The sequence below is a fragment of the Manacus vitellinus genome, unplaced genomic scaffold, assembly GCF_001715985.3.
Source record: "Manacus vitellinus isolate BGI_N305 unplaced genomic scaffold, ASM171598v3 scaffold_20_pilon, whole genome shotgun sequence".
Classification (NCBI taxonomy): domain Eukaryota; kingdom Metazoa; phylum Chordata; class Aves; order Passeriformes; family Pipridae; genus Manacus; species Manacus vitellinus.
This window is the reverse complement of record NW_021939471.1, coordinates 8,528,467-8,549,887: the sequence shown is the minus strand read 5'-3', so window position 1 is coordinate 8,549,887 and position 21,421 is coordinate 8,528,467. Positions and strand designations below refer to the sequence as shown.

Here is a 21,421-nt window from a genome sequence, read left to right as displayed (position 1 = left end):
TAGAGCTACCGTGGCTAGGCTGCTAAGTAAAGCTACCTTTGGGGGTTTACTGTGGTTACTAAAGGCTTTTTCAATAGTCATTAACTAAAAACTAAACTAAAAATTGTCTTCCAGAAGAACAATTCTTCTGTCCTCATACTTGCTAAATAGCACCGCACCTTTCACCCAAAAGCTGGAGCTGCTTTAGTGCTCAGAACTAAGTCTGAATTATCCTGGTTATTGTTTTCATTTTCTTAATGCTTTTGGGAGAGGAGGTTTATGCAGTCACACTGTTTCCTGTCTTTCCCCTCGGTAACCTCTGTAGTTCCTGGATAATTTCATCTAAATGTAGCAGGAGTTTTATCATACATAATAACTATGGGCTTTTGTGAGAAATATTACTTGACAGTTTAAATATGTCCTATCTGAATGTAGTCTTGGTTACCAGACATTCTGAAAATATCTAAGGAAACAAAGTTTCAAGATCATCAACTTCAGTTGTTACACAGTAGCATTTTGAATAGGCAACTAGTTGCACTTTTTTCTGAACACAAGCACAACAAATAACACTTTACTGGGTTTTTGATGAACTTATGCTGTATGACCCTAAAAGAAACTTTCTTCTCTGTTTATCACAGGGGTTGTTCATAACTGTAAATGTATTTTCTCCTTTTCTTACTTAGTCTTTGATTTGAATTTGTGTTGTAACCTGAATTTCCAAAATTGGTTTCCATTACTCAGAACAGAAGGGTTTAATTCCTTCTTCCTCAGTGTCAAAGACTGAAATACCTCATTTCTGTTCTCATTATTACTGCTTGTCTTCTGCTCTCCCCCTTTGCTTCCTGTTGCTTGCACGTTTTTCTGTGCATGCCATCAGAACCTCACCATAGTGCCATGAGCATCTTTCACAGATCAGTTAGGCTACATAAGCATTATCTGTTAAACGGGCTAAGCAGAGACCTCTTTCCTTGGAGAAAGGTGTTTTTTAAAAATGGTGCAGGGAAGAAGTCATAAGTGGAATGTTGAGTACCAGAAAAAGAGAAACTTCCCATCTTGAAATTTCCATCTTGGCTGTAATTAGAAGCTAGCAGTATTAAATTGTTGAAACAGATGGTCTATCCTATACATGTCCAAATCTGGGAGAAACAAAAATAAAATTAAAGTAAGCCCTCTGCATGGTGCTAATGGCAGCAGAAGTGTGGAACAGTGATGCGTGTTCTGTGTTCCATGTTGAAGGTGAATGCCAAGTGTTTGGTAACACTGAGTGTTTCTCAAGTACTAGATAACTTACGTAGTTACATAAAGATATACATGTATACATAAAAGGTATTACAGATCTCATTATAAACTGTTGGAAATTACAACAGCTGCTACTTTCAGGGATGTTTTGATTTTTGTAACTGAAAAGCTTTTTCTTTCCTATATTAGGTATTGTACTTCAGTAACAAACTTCCTCGTAATGGGAGGATTTATGCTCCTTGCAAAGCCAGCAATGTAAGCAAACCTTTACCACTTTCTGGACTTTTTGGTCAACTAGCAAAGAACTGTAAACAATGGAGTGTGTATGTGTGTAGTAATGAGCATGAAGAACTCAGTATGCTCGAGTACACTAATTCCTTTCCCATCAGATGAAGAGAAAGTTGCCTCCACTGTGATAAAAATTTAGGTTAAAATGCTGCTGACTGCGTTCAATTACTTTATCTTGAAGATGGGGAAAGGAGGAAAAAAACATAAGTGATTGCAAATTCCCTCAAAGAAATGTAAATGGAGTTCAGATAATGATTTTTTGAAAGCTTAGTTTTGAGGTTAAATGTTCATAATTACTTAGTGTTTGCTAGTGTTTATTTCAATGTTCCTGTCAAAAAAATAGAGAACAGGAATTAGCTAGAATAGGTAATGTGAATTCACTTTCATTTGAATTCTTTATGTTTACAGAAGTGCTTTAAAATTATGGAAAAATAACATTTCTGCATGTGTGTCTTCTCTGCCTCTCAAGACTTCTGTACTCTATTTCATGCATTAATGCTTGTAAATGTGAGGAAGGAATTGTACTTTAAGGCCTGAGATAGTATACTTGAGGTTTCTATATCATATCTATATCAAAAGTAAAGCTTTTTTCTCATTTAAATAGCATTTTTATCTAGGAAACAAAGTAATGACACTGGATCTTTAGTGCTGTGAATAAAGTGTTGCACTGAGGGTAGTTTTTAACTAGTCTGTGGAACTGCTACCTTTCCTTCCTAAATTCTGTAATCTGGGAGTAATTGTTAGTGTTTATGAGACACTTTGAATGCAGAGTAAATGATGGTATTGCAAGTTCTTAGAAACACAGGTACCTCATACAAAGAACCTTCTGCACCAGTGCCAAAGTCTAAATACAAAATCCCACTGCAGAGAGGCACTGAGAGTCTTCTTACATCGGTCAAGATTTTTAGGTTGACTTAAAGGAAATCTTAATTTAAGTATAAGCTTGTTTATAGTTCATATTGAAACCACTCATACTGAATTCATCACATCAGTCGTCACTCTCAGGTGTCACAGCTTCTCCTGCTGCAACCAGAGTCTCATTAGGAGAATAACACTTCAGGGAGATGTCTTACAAGTTTTGTCCTGTTCCTTGCAAAGGCAAGTCAAGGATGTCTTTGATAATGATAAATTTCCCCCCACTCCCTTCCTGAGGGTTGACTGTCTTAAGTCAATGGTAATGGTGTCAGCCTGTCTTTCGTGGATGTTCTGCAATATGTAGTCCCAACTTTAAAAGTGCCAGCTTCAATGGGAAGTCTCCAGAGCTGACAGGTTTTTCAGCATGTCCTCTGAAAGAGTAGACAAGCTGTACTCAGTTTTATGAATCTGTTATTATTTGATGCTTTTCTATGGAGAAACCTCCATGGGAGATCTCAAAGCACTTTAAAAAAGGCAAGCCAGACTCGAGGTGAAATTAAAATTAGGAAATACGGTCTTCTCTCAAGAAGACTTTATTCCTAAGGCTTGTTCAACAGTGGAGTTCTTAAATATCATTAGCAGACCTAACAAGGTACATTATTTTGATGTGTGAAATGGCATCTTGTGAATCACATAGCGTTCTTAGGAGCCTTGCTGTGCACATCTGATCTGTTTTACTGTCTCTGGGGGCCTGCTCTCAGCCTCACCTGATTCTTGCAGCTTGTGGTTTAAATGCTTCACAGCTGGATGTGTTTTAATACACCTGTCATATGTGCCAGCGCCTGTGTGCACACAGATATGGTGAAGGAGAGGGAAAAGTAGGTTTGTTTTCCTTTTAATGAAGAAACCCTGGGTTTGTGTGCTAATGCATTGTCTTCAGAATCATTTCCCTCTTCTTCTCTGAACTAGATTAGTTCTCCCTCTTGGAAATCAGACTGAGGATTGAACAGATTTCCTGCCTTTCTTTGAGGTAGGATGTAATTTTTGTAGTTAGGGGAAGAATTGGTCAGTTGCCTTGACAGCAGGGGTGGGGAAGAAGTTACTTCAATATATTTAGAGAAGTGCACTAGAGCAAAGTTAAGATTCTTTCAGGCCTTCTTGTGCGAATCAAGTGTTAGAAACTTTCTGCTCTAACAGTAATGGGGAAGCCATGCCCCTGTTTGCTCTTTACTAAGCAAGTGTTAAAGGGGAGAAAGGCAATTGGGTACAGCCCAAGTTGGGCAACGTAGTCAACTTTCTTCAACCAGTTTAATGACTGAGCATATGAAATTAAGAAACAAGTCTCTTATTGCAGTTATTAACTTCATGTCTTTACTGCTGTACTTCCTCAGACTGCATTGTGAATAGATTAGTAAGCAGCATGGATTTGCCTCTATAATTTTGATTGGTTTATGATAATCCAAAAAGGGGCATTCTGAGCTCATTCATATTTACATAAAGCATCACTAATGTCTCGCTGTCTTCTTTCTTCTCTCCTCCGTTTCCCAATGATCCCATCATTTAGAGACTTCTTGAGTAAAAACCACGAGCTATTACAGAAACTTTCTGAAAAAAATGAGGAAAGCCTCCAGCTGCTGGAAGTTTTGAATGCTCTGTTTTTCATGCCATTTGGACGACTTCATAATTATGCCAGAACTTTGCTAAAGCTTGCCACATGTTTTGAAGTGGTAAGATTGTTTTGTTATCTACAGTTCAATAAATACACAAGTGAAACTCATGGCTTGGAAGTAACTGTGTGAAGCAAATGCCAGGTAATTAGAAATAGCTTAGTCCTCAGAGGAGCTACCTCAGACTTGTAGTTGCTGCAGGGAAGATCTTGTACATTTGTTTGCACAATCTTGCACCACACCTGCACAGATCACATGAGGGGTAGAAACTTGTTACCCTGCCAGAGCTTGTTTGTGTGCCTGAATATTTAATTGCAAATATATTGTTTTGATGTTTGCCCGGTGCTTTTCAGTTTCATCTGGCAGCATTGCTGTATTACATGGCTGTAATACTCTACTACAAATACTACATAAATATTAGGTAGACTATTACCACCCATTTAGTATGTAATTGCTTTGTTTTGAAATAAAAGATGACTAAACAGGAGTGGTAACTACTTGTACGTTTAGCCCAATGTAGTAATTTAAAATATTCTCCTGCAATTATTAGAACTATTAATGCTACAACTTGTTAAGCTGCAAGAAGGTAGATCATGTAATTGTGTATTAACCATTCTATTTGTAACATTCATGGAACTTCTTGTGATTTTTAAAAACTTATAGCACACCAACAGAACATGTGCCACAAAATAATTCAGTCTCCTCTGTTTATTAACCAGACCAACTGTGATGTATTTAGTGCTGATTTAATAAAATGAGCTGTTGTGTTGCAGCTTGGTCAGTATTGTTGGTACAGCTGTTCAGAAACACTCTCAGGTCTGTCTTACCTTGTGCCCTACAGGCATCTCCAGAATACCAGAAGCTACAGGATTGTAGTTCGTGTTACGAGAGCCTTGCTGTCCAACTTAGTAGAAAAATAAAAGAAGCAGAATACACACTTGGCTTCTGGAAGACCTTTCCTGGGAAAATGACGGTATAATGACAGTTGTCAGTCCATTAGCATCTTGAATTTCTATTACTGATGCTGCCATCCCAGTTGCACTTCTCAGTTTTCTAATTGGTGTTGCTGTAGTACTCTTTAGAAATGAAGAGTTGGGCCTTTACTCTGAAAGACAAACAGCACTGACCTTAAGTCACAGTCAGTGAGAAGTAAGATTCTGTAATTTTGTTTTTCACTCTTCCTGTAGGATTCCTTGCGGAAGCCAGAGCGTCGTTTAATCTGTGAAAGCAGCAACCGGGGTTTGTCTCTGCAGCACGCTGGAAGATTCTCTGTAAACTGGTTTATCCTCTTTAATGATGCTTTGGTACATGCTCAGGTAAGATAGCTTGTATCCAAGGAACAAAACCTTTTCTCTGCTTCAAACAACATGATACATTTTTCATATAGTGAAGTTTTTGCACTGTAAAAATAAATCTGAAATTATGTACTTTTTTAACATTTGATTGCCATTGCTGTGGCTGGCATGGTTTCTGCTTGCTATTTCTTGGACCCAGGGGATAGAAAGAGCCAGTAATGCTTAGCTTTTCCTACTCCTCAAGGAAAGGAAAAAAAACATTCAGAACAAGTGTGGGGCAGGGCTAATGCATCAATACCTAATGAAATGTCCCTTCTCTTTTCCTGCAGTTCTCAACCCACCATATTTTTCCCTTGTCCACACTGTGGGTAGAAGCTCTTTCAGAAGAAGCTGGTAATGTGTGAGTATTCTCATTTGTGATGCTGAAGTAGTCATATATTCTTGGGAGAGAAGATGAGCATTTTATAACCAATTATTATGAACTAGGACTGGAATACTGTGATTGCAGTCATCTCTACCCTTTTTTCTTGTTTCAGAAAACGTTGTATTTCTATGTCTTAGAAAAAATTTGTATAAACATCAGAAAGAAGAAGGGAGTTGAGAGGGAAGAGAGTATTCTTTCCTACTGCTTCTTTTTACTGCTGACTTAAAGGGAGTGCTAGCTGGGGAAGGGGAGAGAAGATACAGTACTGATGCTCTAAAAAACCTTGCTTTTTCAGGATGGAATTTCACAGATTAAAATACTTTCCCCCCATGTAGGAACGGATTGAAGATTACAACACCAGAAGAACAGTTTGTTCTTGTTTCTTCAACACCACAGGAGAAGGTGGGCATATCTACAAATTTGACACAGCTTCAGTGATATGAATGAGGTTTTCTCCCCTACTGTGAAACCAAACTGGGAGAAGGATTGCCTAAGTATTCCCCAAGAATGAAGTCTCCTGCAGCTTGGTGTGCACGGTGCCTGGCTGTAGCAGTGCTCCCGTGCTCAGCACTGCATTGAACTGGGCAAGGAGATGATGGTGTTTGCTGTAAGGGTGAGATTCACTGCAAAGACAGGCATTAGCTAAATTCTGTGATGAACCACTTTCTGTTTCAGACCAAGTGGCTGAGGGCAATAAGCCAAGCAGTGGATCAGGCCCTTAGAGGGACTTCTGACATAATTCTATATGGAGCTGGTGGGAATGTGCCAAGACAAGAACCTCCTATTTCTCGCAGTGCCAAATACACCTTCTATAAGGACCCTCGATTTAAGGATGCTGTTTATGATGGAAGGTGGCTTTCAGGAAAACCCCATGGCAGGTAAAAGCATGAGTGTTAACAGTTGAAAACAAAATGAGCAGGTTGCTATATCAATAAGTAGGCTCACTCACAGAAGTTACTTGGGAAGTGACCTGATTATCTTATACGCTTGCCTGGCTTTGTATTTTTTTCCAGAGGGATCATAAAGTGGGCAGATGGGAGAATGTACTCTGGGACTTTCCGGACTGGGCTGGAGGATGGGTAAGATCCTCTCACTACTTGTGGAGCCAGAGGGCAAAAAATATTTTTTGTTGTAATTAAAGGTTTTGCAGTGAATCTTACTGACTCAGGGTTATGTACATTAATGTTGATATACAGATAATCTCTCATTTTTCCAGAGGTATGCTAGTTGTCTTCACAAAAGACTGCAGTTGCCAATGATTAAAAACTTGCTCTTTCATAAAAACTGAAACTAATTGGGGTAATCAGCTGTAGGGTGGAGGAAGGAGAGGGTAAAGCAGCTGAGAAAGAATGGGGGGGTGGGTGTCCTCTTGTAGGCAGAGGAAGCCAGTTGAAAAGTCTGCAGTCAGCTTTCTTCTGCGCAGGTAACTATTAACGTCTTGTGTTGCAATGCTCTTGCACAATTCTGGTATTGTTTATTTTATCCTTTCAGAAAATTCAATGCCTTTCATACAACGTAGTGTTGCATCTTCTCTCATGTTTTCTTTGCTGTATTTCTGGTGGAGTAAGGGCTTAGTAATTCAGCAAAGAGCCAAATCTCGATTTCAGGGTTTGGGTAATGAAAATAAAACTAATGAGAGTATGTGATCCTGATGATGAAGATAACTAGTACAGAGGAGACTGAAAATAGGATGAACGGAAGTTCTAGACATTATCAAGTTATGTGGTTAAACAAATAAGACCACTTGAAAGTAACTTAGTTTATTACGCAGCTTTGAATTGATCTGTGGATTTCATTGCTGAAAATCTGCTTAGAGCATTGTTGAGGCTGAGAGGTTAACTTACTTCCAAAGGCATTTTTATATGCATCTTGTGAGCAGACATGTCTGTACTGGGCAGGATAAAAATGTCAGGAGTCCTGTTGGCTTCCAGATGAATTTTTGAAGTATTGAGTTGGAGGAGAAAATGAGATGACTGCAGATAGCTTTTTAAAATTCCTCTTTGCTACTGATATAATGTCAAACTATAAAACCAATTTAGAGCTTTGGTCATTTGTAACTAAGTGTAAGTAATCATGCTGATTTTAGGGTTGTTGGAGATGGAAATATTGCAAACAAATCCTGACCAGAAATGCATGTATCAGTATTTAGCTGTAATTGCTGAAATTATCAAATGCATATACTTGTATTTCAACGTGCACGTTATAGTCTCAACACTTAACAATAATGTGTTATTGGGGTAGACATACTCTCAGGAGAACCTTCCTAACTTCATTTAATCTCCTCAGGAGATTAAAAGGAATAAATGTGTCTCATTTTTTTGAGGACATATTGAAATTCTGAATAATTCCTTGCCACTCACCACTCAGCATAATTGGAAGCTAGCATCCTTTTAAAAAATATTTTCTGTAGCAATATATGTTCTCATCTCTCCCTGGAATAAAGGTGTGCTTGAATTATCAAGACCCAAAGAAAACAATAAAGGTAGAAGCAGGCTTAGAACCAGAGAAGACTGAGAAAAATGCTGCAGTGTGGTGGAGAGGGGTATATTTACAACATGCCATAATCAAACAGGAGAAAAGCAGTGTGGACTAAATTGACCTAGTGATGCTGGAACACTCACTTTCTCTTAGAAAAATAATCTGTAACTGCTGTAGTTGGAGATGCACTAAGAATGAAGTAGAGCATTGTGATTTTAGAATGGGTCTGTGATATGTATCTGCTCTGTTTTTCATGAGGTTTTATTGGCATTACAGCTGCTTGTGTTCCATTTCTGTGCACTGGCAGGTATGGTGAATACAGAGTGCCAAACAAAGCACTGAATAAGGATGACCATTACGTGGGGTACTGGAAGGAAGGCAAAATGTGTGGGCATGGAGTCTACAGGTAACATGTGGCACTTGTTGCTGTCATTGCAGAAGGGAGAGCAGAGCTAATGCTGCTTACCAAGCCTCTGTGCAGCTTTGTGACATTTCAGACTTGTGGATGTGGTTAGCTTGGCTTATTTTCTGCTTTGCTTTTGGTAGATTGCTCACGCTGCAGACTGGTGCAGTGGTCTGTTATTAATGTCTGTTCTAATGTTGCTGCCACCTGCCAATAATACAGAATTCTTTCTTCTGAGAGAGAAATATATCAGCTAATGGCCCTGCTCGTTGTGGAGAGAGGGGGATTTAAAACAACAAAGCATCAAAAGACTTGTATTAAAGGATTGCTTTTATTCCAAACGTATTTTAACTCTAGTTCCTGCTTGGTATGGTTGTAATGCAATTCCTAGAAGGAAAATGAGAGGATTGATCTGTTTTGGGGAAAGGTGGAGGAGGGGGGAAGTACCCAATAAAAAAACCAATCCAAAGCCCCCAAACCAGCCCCCCAGCAGAACCTTAGATTCTTTTGCTGTTGTTGTTACAGCTATGCTACGGGTGAGGTGTATGAAGGGTGTTTTCAGGATAACATGCGTCATGGGCATGGGCTGCTACGCAGTGGGAAGCTGACCTCTTCCTCTCCTAGTATGTTCATTGGCCAGTGGATAATGGACAAGAAGAGTGGTTATGGAGTATTTGATGATATCACAAGGTAATGCTTCCAGAAATCCTTAAAACTCCAGTATGACATGCAATTGCGAAAAGAGTAGGAAAGGACTTGATTTGTCAGTACCAGTAATAGTGCAAGTCTCTTTCTTCTTTATTGCTAGGCTTTGTGGGTTGATGATCTGAAAAACTGAGTCTAGAGACTGTTTTTTTGGTGTTGTTTCTGGAATAAATGTGTTGGGGTTTGCTTTGGGTTTTTTTCTGTCTTCCTTTTCTGTCATACTCCTGCCTGAAAACAAGCTCTGAGTGGGATGTCTTATTGAGGTATCATGTTGTGTGTGTGCTGAAAGTTTTATGAATGTCAGGTGAGGAGTATTCTTTCATCTCAGGCCTCTGAGACTGGGTTTTCAGTGGTGGACATACAGGACTCAGTAAATTTCAGCTCATGCTCAGGTTTTCCATTTACTTACTCTGTCAGTGCAATGGAGGGAAGATGCTTTCTCTCAGGGCAGAGCACTAAAATTACCATCTCAGAAAGAGAATTGCACTACACATGTACATTAAATGAACACTGAGCACAGATATATATATGGTCTGCTTTTCAGTCACCAGTTCTTTTTTTTTTTTTTTTTTGAAAAGAGCTTTTGATGAGAGCCCAAGGAACTGTTTTTGGTTCAACTGAACTGAAATCCCCATTCAAAAGCAGAGTAGACAAAATCTGTAGAGTGAAAGGGGGTTGTTTTTGTGAAACAGAGCTATTGTAATATGTCTAGGTATTTCCTGATAGCAGTTTTGCATCTAGTCTTGCTCAGTGGTGGTGGTTGTTCTTATACTGTAGTGTCACGATGCCTCTACATACTTTCTTTAGTCATTTATTTACCTAGGACAAACTAAAGAGAGTCCAGCTTTTCTTGCAGATCCTCTCACCTCCAGAATCTGTAAATGCAGTGGCAGTTCATGATGAAGGAGTGTGGCATTTGCTTTCTACTCCAGAATTACTCAAATATGAGTGAGCTGCCCCCATGTAGTTTTCTTTCTGGTCTCAAGGAAGGATGTGTGCATATGTTTGTGGCCTAAGGATTAATTTTCTGCAGTTATTCTTCAACCCAGACAACTAAGAAATAGCTGCAGACACTTTATTACCTGTTGTTATTGTTGCAAACCAATTATTTGAGCAAGTGGGGCTTCCAGTTTCCATCCTGGTAACTGAGTGTGCAGCATCTCTCTCTTCAAGGAGCCTTCACCCAACTGAGGCCCCTGTAGTTGGTGTGAGGAATTGGAACAGCATCCTGCTCCTTATGGTTCCAGCTGTGAGAGACCTCTGAATTTAGTTTAATCGCTGGGCTTACTCTCTTTACTATAAACACAGTTTTTCCTGTGTACTAGAATGAAAATGCTTGGTAATAAGCAGGGTTGTATTAAGTCAGTCAGTAGTTTCCTTCTAAAAGCAAACAAAGAAGGCCTTGACAAGTTAATTTTTTGTTGCTTGGTGAAAACATCATGTTCTCTTTCAGAACAACTGCAAAAATAGATTTTTTTCAAAATATTTGGAACTTGCACTGATTTTCAAAGACTCTAACCTGACTTCTGTGGACTTACATGCACAAAAAAGTCTGGAAGAGGCTGGTGTTTATTTGTGAGCAATCTTTAATTGTCTAATCAATTTTTTTGATATCATGACCTATGTTAGGCTGTTATACAGAAACTTGCTACGACATGATCTGTTTCCTTACAATTTTTGCACTCTAATATTTCAAAAATGTCATGTATGACTTTCTAGGTCTCCCTCTTATTCCCCAAGTAGAACAACTTGGTTTCTTTTCTTTATTTTCCTCTCAATGAGAGTCATCTGACTTCAGGTAAAAGAAATAAAAAACTTTGGCAAAATGAAAGTCTAAAATGAACTTCATGCATCTTTTCTCAATAACTGTATAATACATCAGATAGATGCATGATGAAGCTTAAGATCACCTTTCCCATGCAACTGAAATCTTAGATAAAGCTGATCAAAGCAGCTAAAAATTTTCCCTGTTTTATATGTGTTGGAGCTCCTGCTCAGGTTCCTTGGGGTATGAATTGGGCTTAACAGGGCTACAGTATTGTTTCAGATCATCAGGAACAGCTTGCATGGATATGGCCAGTTTGAAATGTGAACTTGGAAAGGAAGTTCACTGTAATTATTTCTATCAAAAAGCATCTGTATTTCCATGGAGCTGGTAAAACTAGATTGACAGACCCAAAGCAAGTGCTGTATGACTCTCTCCTAATGGTTTCTGTAATGGTCAACTATGGCAGTAAAGCCAAAGAGAGAATATAAATGTACTCTTAGACTGTATTCTTTGTACTTCATTTTTCTTCAGAGGAGAAAAGTACATGGGAATGTGGCAAGATGATGTTTGCCAAGGCAATGGTGTTGTGGTTACTCAGTTTGGACTGTATTATGAAGGAGCCTTCAGCACCAACAAAATGATGGTGAGTTGGACACCAGACCCTGGGCTGTAGTGACTTGTCCCCCAAGTGTGGCAGCTTTATGGGACAGATGAGAGTGTGTTAGGTTGTGTAAACCTTCTGTTCTTCTAACCTTCTGTTGTCCAGGCTTTTAAAACTGTCTTTAAAACCATCCCTATTTTACATAGGACTACATCAGAAACTGCTTAAAAGATTATTATTTGCTAAGAATTAGTAAGAGGTTTTTCAGTGTATCTTTAGATCTGCAGTCTGGCCTTCTGTTATAATTACTCCTTTGTGTTCTTTATGATTCTTTTTGTAGGGGACTGGAATTCTGCTTTCTGAGGACGATACAGTCTATGAGGGGGAATTTTCAGATAACTGGACTCTGAGTGGAAAGGTTGTTATTTGAGTTGTCACTTGTAAACTGTTACTGTCTAAAAAAAAAGTAATTGCTTTCCTTGTAATTTCTTTCCCAGTGGATTTTAGTTAAATTTTTATCATCTTCTCTCAAGGGAACACTGACTTTGCCAAATGGAGATTATATTGAAGGTCTCTTCAGTGGAGAGTGGGGATCTGGGATAAAAATCACAGGAACCTACTTCAAACCTACTTTGTATGAGAATGAGAAGGACAAACCTAAAGCACTGTGAGTGTTGAACAAGAAATAATTTCTCATGTTGGTTCAGTAATACTTAGGAACAGAACTATTGTCTCCTTTCAAAGGCTAGTTAAAAATATTTCTTCCAAAGAAACAAGTTTTGAAAACAATTTTCCTCTTTCCTCCTGCTCATGAAATAAAACAAGATAAAGGTCTTTTTAATAGCTATTCTTGCTTTAATTACTACTTGAATATGCAAGTAATGGCATGAAATTACAGGACAGCTGACATGCTGCTACTGTCCTGTAGCAGTTCAGATTTTTTTTTTGTTTGTATTGGAACTAACTGTTAGAACCTGAGTTTGCAGCTTCTGCTGACTCTTGAGGTACTGGAGTGGTTAAGTTAATCACAGACCTCTTTGCCTTCTGCCAGTTATTCTCTTGGCAAATTAATTTATTTAGTATGTCATTTAATAATGCTAGTGGGGATATATTTGGACAGAGGTGGCTAAATACTACACCTCTTCCAAACAGTGCATAAGAAAATAGTAGAAAATTGCTCAGTTGCAGAAGAGCCTTGGCAAAGATCACTTTGAAAAGTATCCATAGAACCCTCTGTGTAGCAGATGCATTAGGTCAATTTGCTTAATTATTTCTGGGGAAAAAAATACGTGTTTAAGTTATAAGTGATGTATCTTTGGGTAGAAGAAATCTAATTTAAAGAGTTGTTGGTGAGATGTCAGTATTTGGTAGCACTATATACTGGTTTATTAATTGCTGTATGGGATTCAGTATCTTTGAAGCACACTCTCAAATTTCAGATTAAAATGGGAAACACAGCTCTAATGTTTTCACGTAGATTACTTCTCAGGGTGCTTCCTGAAGCTTTCACTGGTAATTTCTTTTGACAGTGCTGACACCTACAACAGCATGTGAGTTAAGCAGGCCTCCCTGCTGAACTGAACACTTGCAACTTTAGCAGCTGTCTGCTTTTTACCCCAGTAGGGAGTCTATGAATAAATGTATGTACATATTTGTGAGGATTGCTTGTGAAATAAGGGTTTCATCTACCCTTTTCAGACTCTCTTGAAGTTGAAAATCTTCTGGTATAATTGTGAAAAGGCTTTGAGCCTACTTTTTCTGCTTTGTGAAACTGGAAGCATGGGGAAATCCAGTGTTGCTAGTTCTCACCTCAAATGTGGTAGAGGAAATCTTAATGAAAGGTCTGACAATTTCTGACACTTGATTTAAATCAAGATAGAACTGTTAACCCTGACAGCATTTGTTTGTTTACAAAAGCTTTTCGAAGTCCTAAATTTCATCATATGTCTGAGATATCTTTGTATATATGGGGAGAACAGCTCTTGGTTTTCTTATAGCTATATAGAGATCCTTGAGCATTGTCTGTCAGTGAAAAGGTGCCTGAGCTGGTTTTACTCCCTACCAGCATGTCCCTAAGGAGTCATGTAACATGGTGTATAGATGCTGCTTTAGGGTTAGAAACTGTGTATCCATCCTTGGTATTTCTTTGGGTAACTCTGCTACTTGCACATTCCAGGATAGTGAGATATTTGGGACATATTTGTACCGTCTCCTTGCTACGTGAATGTGTCCCGAAGTTTCTGAATGAATACCAGTGGTGAAGATAAGCACCACTCCTTTCTTGGGTCTAAGCTAACTGTTTCCTGGAAGGCCACAAGAAATAATAAAACTAATAAGGTTATGTCGTAGTTTGAGACCCTCAAAATCCAGTTTCCGAGTCCAAGCCCCCCTCCCACATCCATGAACCACAGGTTCATAATTTTCTCACATGTAGGTATTTAAAACATTTTAATTTTGTAGCATTATAATATATTACATGGATGAATATATGTCAGTTAGCAAGGAAAAAAAATAAAGGATATATAAGGTTTGTAAGGGCTTATTATTTTTAAAGGTGTTAATTAAACAGTAGGCTCTAGGTTTATTCTTAATGATAAACTTGATTCACAGTAGAGTGTGAAGTATAGCAACTTTTGGTAAAATAGTGTGAGATATTAGACTGACATTAGCCATGGGTGGTTGTAATAGCTGAATGTGTTTTCATTGCTATTTGATTTTAACAGACAAACTGGTCATTTTATTAGGCGAAAACTTGGGATCCTGGCAGTGTCTCCTGATGAGAAATGGAAGGCAGTATTTGAAGAATGCTGGAACCAGCTTGGTTGTGAGAGCCCTGGCCAGGGGGACAGGTGGAAGGCTTGGGACAACATTGCAGTGGCTCTCACCACTAACAGACGGCAGCACAAAGACAGGTTGGTCCCAGGAGAATGTAGTCAGCAAGACAAAAGAGGGATGGAGAAAGAAGCTGGAATCACACTCTAGTCTAGACTAGACACTCTGACTGTAAAGCTTTAGTTTAAACAACAACAGCAAATCCTAAGCAAAATCATAACTCGTACTACTCTGCACTACAAACCCTTTCAGGGACATACTAGTTCAGTTATTAATGTTAGGGTTTTTTGCTGCTGTATGTCTCAGTCTGTGCAATGTCTTTGTCTTTTTAAACTGCAGCCCAGAATTATTGAGCCGCTCGCATACTCAGACACTGGAAAGTTTGGAGTTCATTCCACAACACATTGGTGCCTTCACCCTGGAAAAATATGAAAATATAAAAAAATATTTGATAAAGGTATGTGACTCAAATGCTCCCATAGTAAGACATGGTAAGACATGACATCAAGCTTACTTTATAGTAGCTTTCTTTAATTCCTTCCATATTTGCACTCCTGTAATCCATATGTTTCTTCATGTTTGCCCATAATTTTTTGGAGTCCACAACTAAGACTAAAATCATTGAATAACTTATGGATGCTCTCCTAAAGTCAGTTTCTGTTCAGTTACTGTTTTCATTCTTACACATTGGATCCCAGCAAAGCATCTTGAAATACTTGCTAAGTACTGCATGTTAGTTTTAAGTGTATTGGACAGATGACTAGTCCAATAGCACAAGTTCTTGTACTGTCTTGACTCCTATGAGCTGTGTTCAGCTGCCACATTTTATAATGCAAATGGCAATTGGTTAAATATAGCTAATTTTTGAGATATTTTGTAATTTTTTTTCTTAAACTTGTCTGCCATTGACCTATCTGACTGACCAGTTTAATATCCTTTATCTCAGGCTTGTGATACTCCTCTCCATCCACTGGGCAAGCTGGTGGAAACACTGGTAGCTGTGTACAGAATGACCTATGTTGGAGTAGGAGCCAATCGCCGTTTGCTGCAGGAGGCTGTGAGAGAGATCAAGTCCTACCTCAAACGCATCTTCCAGCTCGTTAGGTAACGAGCCTCTAATTTTCAAGTCAGACTACTGCTGAATTAACTAAAGATGTCTAGTGTACATACACTCCAAGTGTGCCAGCATTGTTACTTGGGTTTGGAGTTTGCTTCTTTTTCCTGAACCTTTTTAAGGAATCTTAAAAAAAAAATTTAAAATCTTCACACCAGTGAAGATCCTACCTTGTCCTTCAAAATGTGCCTGTAAGAAGTTCATCTTGGTTATGGATTTGCAGTTCAGTGTCTGGATATCGATGCTGTGCAAAGACAGTGTTCAGAGGGTATAGAAGACTAGTGAGGATGGAGACTCCCACTGTATTCCATTAAGTTCTTATCAACATGGATCATTCAACATGGGTGAATGATCTTCCTGTGAAGGACTTGCTTAGATTCTTGAGAACAATTACAGCTTTAATTGGGTCCTGCCAATCTGAAAGCAGAAATACTCTAAATTAGTATTAGAAGCCTTGTGATGTCAATGTAGGAAAGGTAACCTTGGCATTGGAAGAGTTTCTTCCAGGGAGATGGTACTGTCTGTTAGCTATGCTGTCTTAGCCCACCCTATATTATTTCTGCTGACTTTCTTCTCTCCAGTCTTGCTTTCTAATGCTGTGATATGTGGAATCTTCTTGAAATGAACTCAAAAATTGTTAAATGTCTTGCCTTTTAGGTTCTTGTTTCCTGATCTGCCAGAAGAGGGCAGCACCATTCCATTTGTGGAACTGCCGACAAAAGGAAGGCGATCATTTTGCAGTGGGAAATCCGATTCCAGATCAGAATCTCCTGAGCCAGGGTACATAAAGCAGAAACAAAAATGAACAAAACAAACGAACAAAAGCTAATAAAGGCTTTATTTTATTTCTGTTCCAATTTTTTTCTTGAGTGAGGGGAGAAAGATAAACACGTGATGGATATAAGCAGTGTTTATTTTCCCTTTGGTTCTGATGACAGATTCTGATAAGCAAACTTCCATGTGATGTTTGTTATAAACCTTTCATCCTTGTTCCATGCACTGGTTCTTTACTTAAACCTAAATTTGTTTTTATCTGTTAGGGGTAAGCAAGTTTTATTTAGGATAAGAGCACTGGGGGTAATTTGTAATCTCTTCTTAGCAGAGATACTATTTAATGGATTTGTATTTATTTTCCTACTCTTATTCCCCATAGAATAGACTCATAATACATGAAAGATTTCTTCCAATGATTATCATTCCATTTTTATGTATAATTAGGTTTTTACAATGTCTTCCTCTACAAACTACCTCTCTCTTTTTTTTTTCTTTCTGTTTTGTTATAGCTATGTGGTAACCAGTTTTGGCTTGCTGCTCCCTGTGCTACTGCCACGACTCTACCCTCCCCTGTTCATGTTGTATGCCTTAGACAACGAGCGTGAGGAAGATGTTTACTGGGAATGTGTTTTACGTTTAAACAAGCAAACTGATTTGGCTCTTCTCAGTTTTCTTGGGGTGCAAGCGTGAGTATGCTTCAAAAATGAAACAGAAACTAGAAAAGGATTATGGCATGTAATTAGATAAAGCAACTGAAACAGACCCCCTATTGTCTAAAGTATTTTCTTTGATTAAAATGCATCTAAACCTGTCTTCAAGCTAATTAGTGTAGCTGAGAAAGTGAATCAAAGCTTCCCTCTTCCAAAAAAGGGGAGGTGGGAGGGATGAGAAGGGGGTAAAAAACTGGCATTGCTATTGCTACAGAACCAGAGACATTTTAGATTAGACTGTTTTCTGGCTACTTGTGCTAGATGTAGTTAATCCTGTAGGGAGGGCTGTTGTGTCTCAGAGAAGAACATGATGACTTCATTTTCATAAGCTGAAAAATGCTGTAAGACTGTGCTCTCTCAGTAGACTGTGTTGGGTTTCTTGCAGGAAGTTTTGGCCAGGAACTGTATCCATCCTTGGAGAGAGTAGAAAGGTATGTTCATTGGGCCTTGACTTTCAGTATGTTTTGCTTTTTTCGAGAAGCAGTCAAAGAATTTTTGACCAGGCTTTTTGCTTAAGAGGTGCTGTCTTATCTTGTTTCCTTAATGTGTGTCTGCTCCTTAAATGCTACACTGGTGATTTAGCAGGGGTATTGGACTAGATGATGTCCAGGGGACCCTTCCAACCCCAACCATTCTGTGATTTCTTACAATAGCCATCAGTCTGGCTTTGTCACTTACTGCCTGATTTGGTAGTGAATTCTAATTCAGGAAGACATTGGCTTGATCTCCAATTATGAAAGTGTGAGAATAAAAGTGTAGCAAGAAAATTTTCAAGCTGCTTGATTAAGAAAGTTGTATAGTTACTCCTGCCTTCAATACACCTTTTCCCTCTTTATAACATTGGCTTGTGCAAAGTCTGTAGCATGGCTTTCATCAGAATAGCTGCTGCACATGGACAAGCTGATATTCCTTGGTAGAGATTATTACAAGTTTGGAATAATAACCAAAGCTGCTGCTGGACCCCACCCCTGAGAATATGGGTTCCCATCAAGAAAAGTCCCCTTTTTCCCAAATCATGAAGATTCACTAGAGAAAATACGATGCAGACCTCCACTCAAACTTTAAAAGTTACAAAATCCAGCAATAACATGTTTCTTGAGCTACTTCAGATCTTCTGTATTTTCAGGTACTAGGCAAAATTCTTATCTGAACCCCCCCCACTTCTGACTGGCTTTTTTTGGGTTATAGAGTAGAACCCCTCCACTGTGAAGTACTGTGTGGCGTGTGTCTTCTCTGAATGATGCAGTACATGCCCTCTGCAGCCGTGTTCCTTATTTGCTGGGTCATTCCTTCAGTTAAGCAGGATGTTTTCAACCAACACATCATGTTCTTCTCTATTTCACCCTGTCCAGTTTCTGCACTTCTGTGGATTTCTCGAAACCTTTTTGCATCCATTGCCTACCTGCTCCATTCAGAAAGACTTAAGCCAGTTGCATATTAAGAGCTAACATTTATATTTGTTCTTTTCTGTTTACTCCAAACCTGAGTCTTTGGTTATTGACTGCTATGATCTTTTCCAGGTTTCAGTCATTCTAGTCTTAGAGTTCCCTCTTGGTTGTTAACCATTAAGATCAGTGATTCTCAGTCTTACTTGACCTGGAAGGTATTCAAAACCTGATTCTTGTAACATACCAAGGAATTCAGTACAGGCTTTTCTCTAGTTTTAATGAAACTCATACAAAACATAGGTAGGGATGACTGTAGCATCCAGGCACATTCCCCTTTCCTTGCACTGGAAAACTGACAAAAAAGTCCTTTATGCCAGTGTTACATGATAGTCTGCTTTTCTCGTGCTACTGAATAGGGGGGTTTCCAAACCTGCCTGATAAATCTTATGATTACACAGGTATCATCAAATACAAAAGATGCCTGCTTTGCCTCTGCAGTTGAATGTTTACAGCAAATCAGGTAATTCTCTGAAATTTGTCTTTTAGTGTTTTACTGTTCCTGCTATAGTGGTGTCTAGTTTATTTGACTGTGATCATTTACCTGTCACCTTTTTTTGTTCACCTTCATAAGAGAAGTCATGGAGAAGTTTTCCAGTTCCCACTAAAAATGCTAGGGAAGTGTTGCCTCAGAAATGTGACTGAAGGGTGTGTCCATGGGGCACCATTTAGAATCAAAGGCATCAGGATGTCTATCAAATACACGTGGGAATTTCTAAACAGCTGTGGTGAAATGACCTGTGCATGGGAAGCTTTTCTGTGCCTGTTAGCTATCCTGTTGTAAGAATTTAAGCAGAAATTAAAAAGACTTTAGAAAGGAATTTTTCCCCTTTTACCACTTTATTAAAACATCTTAAAACTGTGAGGACAGTCTCACTTGGAGTAGTGTGCCTTGGTGTGGTAATTATAGCCTGGGGTACTAAACAGCCTTGGCAGCCACGGCTGTTGTGGTGTGAATGGTCTGACTTCTCTTCTTGGGTGGGGTAGGGCTGTGCTGGCTGGCAAACTGTCTTCCTAAAGTCAGATACAGATCTCTAACTTCTTATTGTTATCCTGTTTTGCTTCTGCTCTCCAAATAGTACCACATTTACCCCAGCTGACAAGTTGAAGGTGATCCAGCAGACTTTTGAAGAGATCTCCCAGAGTGTACTTGAGACCCTTCAGGAAGATTTTCTGTGGTCCATGGATGACTTATTTCCTGTTTTTCTCTACGTGGTGCTACGAGCCAGGTAGGCACTAAGGTTGGCATCAGTCATAAGCTGAGCATAAGCAGTATGAGTACTTTTACCTGTATTAAACACTCCTGCTGCTCGTCATAGGACTAGTTGCTAGCTTCTTATAACTGGAAGTTTTCCAGTTTGACTGTTTGCTTTGGCCTGAAAAAATCTTGAACAGTTTACTGTGAGATGTCTGTGACTGAGGTTAGGGACGAGCATGGGTTTTTGCACAATATCATGTACAAGAAGTAAAAAAATTATAATGGTGTCTTTTGTTCAACTGTTCACTTTCCTACTCTCACATATGACAGGATAAGGAATTTGGGGTCTGAGGTGCACTTAATTGAAGACCTGATGGATCCCTATCTGCAGCATGGGGAGCAAGGCATCATGTTCACTACCTTGAAGGTATGAAAATTGTTCAGAGTTATTAAAGGCTTTCTTTGGAAATAATCAGCTTTTAGCAATGAAGATCATCTTAGGGCAATGGTATGAACATTAGGTTGTAACTTCTCAGACTTTTTAATTTAAATTTTTAGCTAGGATGAGCAAGGAAACTTAAGGTAGAGCTCTGGATAACAACAATTGCAAGTACTGCTAATAAAATGGTGCAATGTGCAAATGTACATTATTTAAATGTAATGTTGGTTGCTATTGACTGTTCTAACTCACCTGGAACTTGTCATTCCCCTGCAACTTAACAAGTCTTATTTCCTTTATAAAAATTGAAGTTCTTCTTTGGAGATTAGCCTTCCAGTAAAGTTTAAGCCTAACATTACATCAAGACTCTACAGGAATTCAATTTGAGGAAAAAAAAATTTAAAAATTTAGTATCACTCCACATTTTATTAAGTACCCTTATCTTTTTAAGTATGGGAAAAGGAAGAGAATCTGTTTGGGAGAATATCCTATTGTACACTAAGACCTTCATAATGGAAATACATTGTTTTGGTACCTCAAAACTGTTCAAACAAGTGCTTTTCAGTCTGAGTGCTTTTGAAATTCTTCACCCCTGCATCCTTGTCCTGTAAGAAGATATTTTCTTCTTTTGAGTCCTTCTATCAGAGGGCAAAGAAGGACTTATGAGCAAAAATATACTTCATCTTGACAAAGCTGGGAACTGTGAAAGTATTTTGAGCCTCAATTAATGCTATCTTGCTTGATTAGGAGTTGGATGTCATTTGTAACTTAGTCTCCTGTTCTTTTTGCTAGCTTACATATGAGAAGATTCACAGGTGTTGAGTGTCACTGTAGCATCACTGCTTGTAGAGAGCCTAGTCTTCTGTTTTCTTGGATAGAAAAAACATCAACCTTTGCACGTGTGCTGCTTTATCAGGTTGCTGTGAACTGGTATGTACACTAATCTGAACTTTGTTTTAATTCAGGCATGTTACTACCAGATTCAACATGAAAAGCTTACCTAGACCATCATGTACGACCTGGCTCTGTGGGATAATCTACTCAGTGGAACTTCACTAATAACCACTTCTTCTCTGAAATGGCCCTTAGAAAATACTTGGTTACAGTTCTGCTACAGAAGAAAATATTCAGTTGTTTCTTCTGAACTTTCAGTTCTAAGATTCAAAAACTGCAACCAGAGCCTAACTATGAAGTGGTGATGAAGTTA

At 38.7% G+C, this 21,421-nt stretch overlaps 1 protein-coding gene across 1 annotated transcript in view; it reads left to right on the top strand.

Annotated features, from left to right (window-relative positions):
* Window positions 1-21,165, top strand: part of ALS2 (alsin Rho guanine nucleotide exchange factor ALS2) — a 33,322-nt gene extending 12,157 nt beyond the window's left edge. Inside the window, exons 11-33 of the mRNA XM_018071607.2 lie at window positions 1,408-1,473; window positions 3,926-4,088; window positions 4,870-5,001; window positions 5,216-5,344; window positions 5,653-5,723; window positions 6,083-6,149; window positions 6,423-6,625; window positions 6,761-6,826; window positions 8,533-8,631; window positions 9,154-9,318; window positions 11,633-11,744; window positions 12,043-12,120; window positions 12,236-12,369; window positions 14,447-14,614; window positions 14,874-14,991; window positions 15,481-15,638; window positions 16,306-16,428; window positions 16,932-17,108; window positions 17,518-17,563; window positions 18,979-19,040; window positions 19,657-19,806; window positions 20,106-20,202; window positions 21,007-21,165. Coding sequence (XP_017927096.1) covers window positions 1,408-1,473; window positions 3,926-4,088; window positions 4,870-5,001; window positions 5,216-5,344; window positions 5,653-5,723; window positions 6,083-6,149; window positions 6,423-6,625; window positions 6,761-6,826; window positions 8,533-8,631; window positions 9,154-9,318; window positions 11,633-11,744; window positions 12,043-12,120; window positions 12,236-12,369; window positions 14,447-14,614; window positions 14,874-14,991; window positions 15,481-15,638; window positions 16,306-16,428; window positions 16,932-17,108; window positions 17,518-17,563; window positions 18,979-19,040; window positions 19,657-19,806; window positions 20,106-20,202; window positions 21,007-21,036 — 2,614 coding nt within the window. The 3' untranslated portion in view covers window positions 21,037-21,165. The remainder of the gene's footprint in view (window positions 1-1,407; window positions 1,474-3,925; window positions 4,089-4,869; window positions 5,002-5,215; window positions 5,345-5,652; window positions 5,724-6,082; window positions 6,150-6,422; window positions 6,626-6,760; window positions 6,827-8,532; window positions 8,632-9,153; window positions 9,319-11,632; window positions 11,745-12,042; window positions 12,121-12,235; window positions 12,370-14,446; window positions 14,615-14,873; window positions 14,992-15,480; window positions 15,639-16,305; window positions 16,429-16,931; window positions 17,109-17,517; window positions 17,564-18,978; window positions 19,041-19,656; window positions 19,807-20,105; window positions 20,203-21,006) is intronic.
* The last annotated feature ends 256 nt before the right edge of the window (window positions 21,166-21,421 follow it).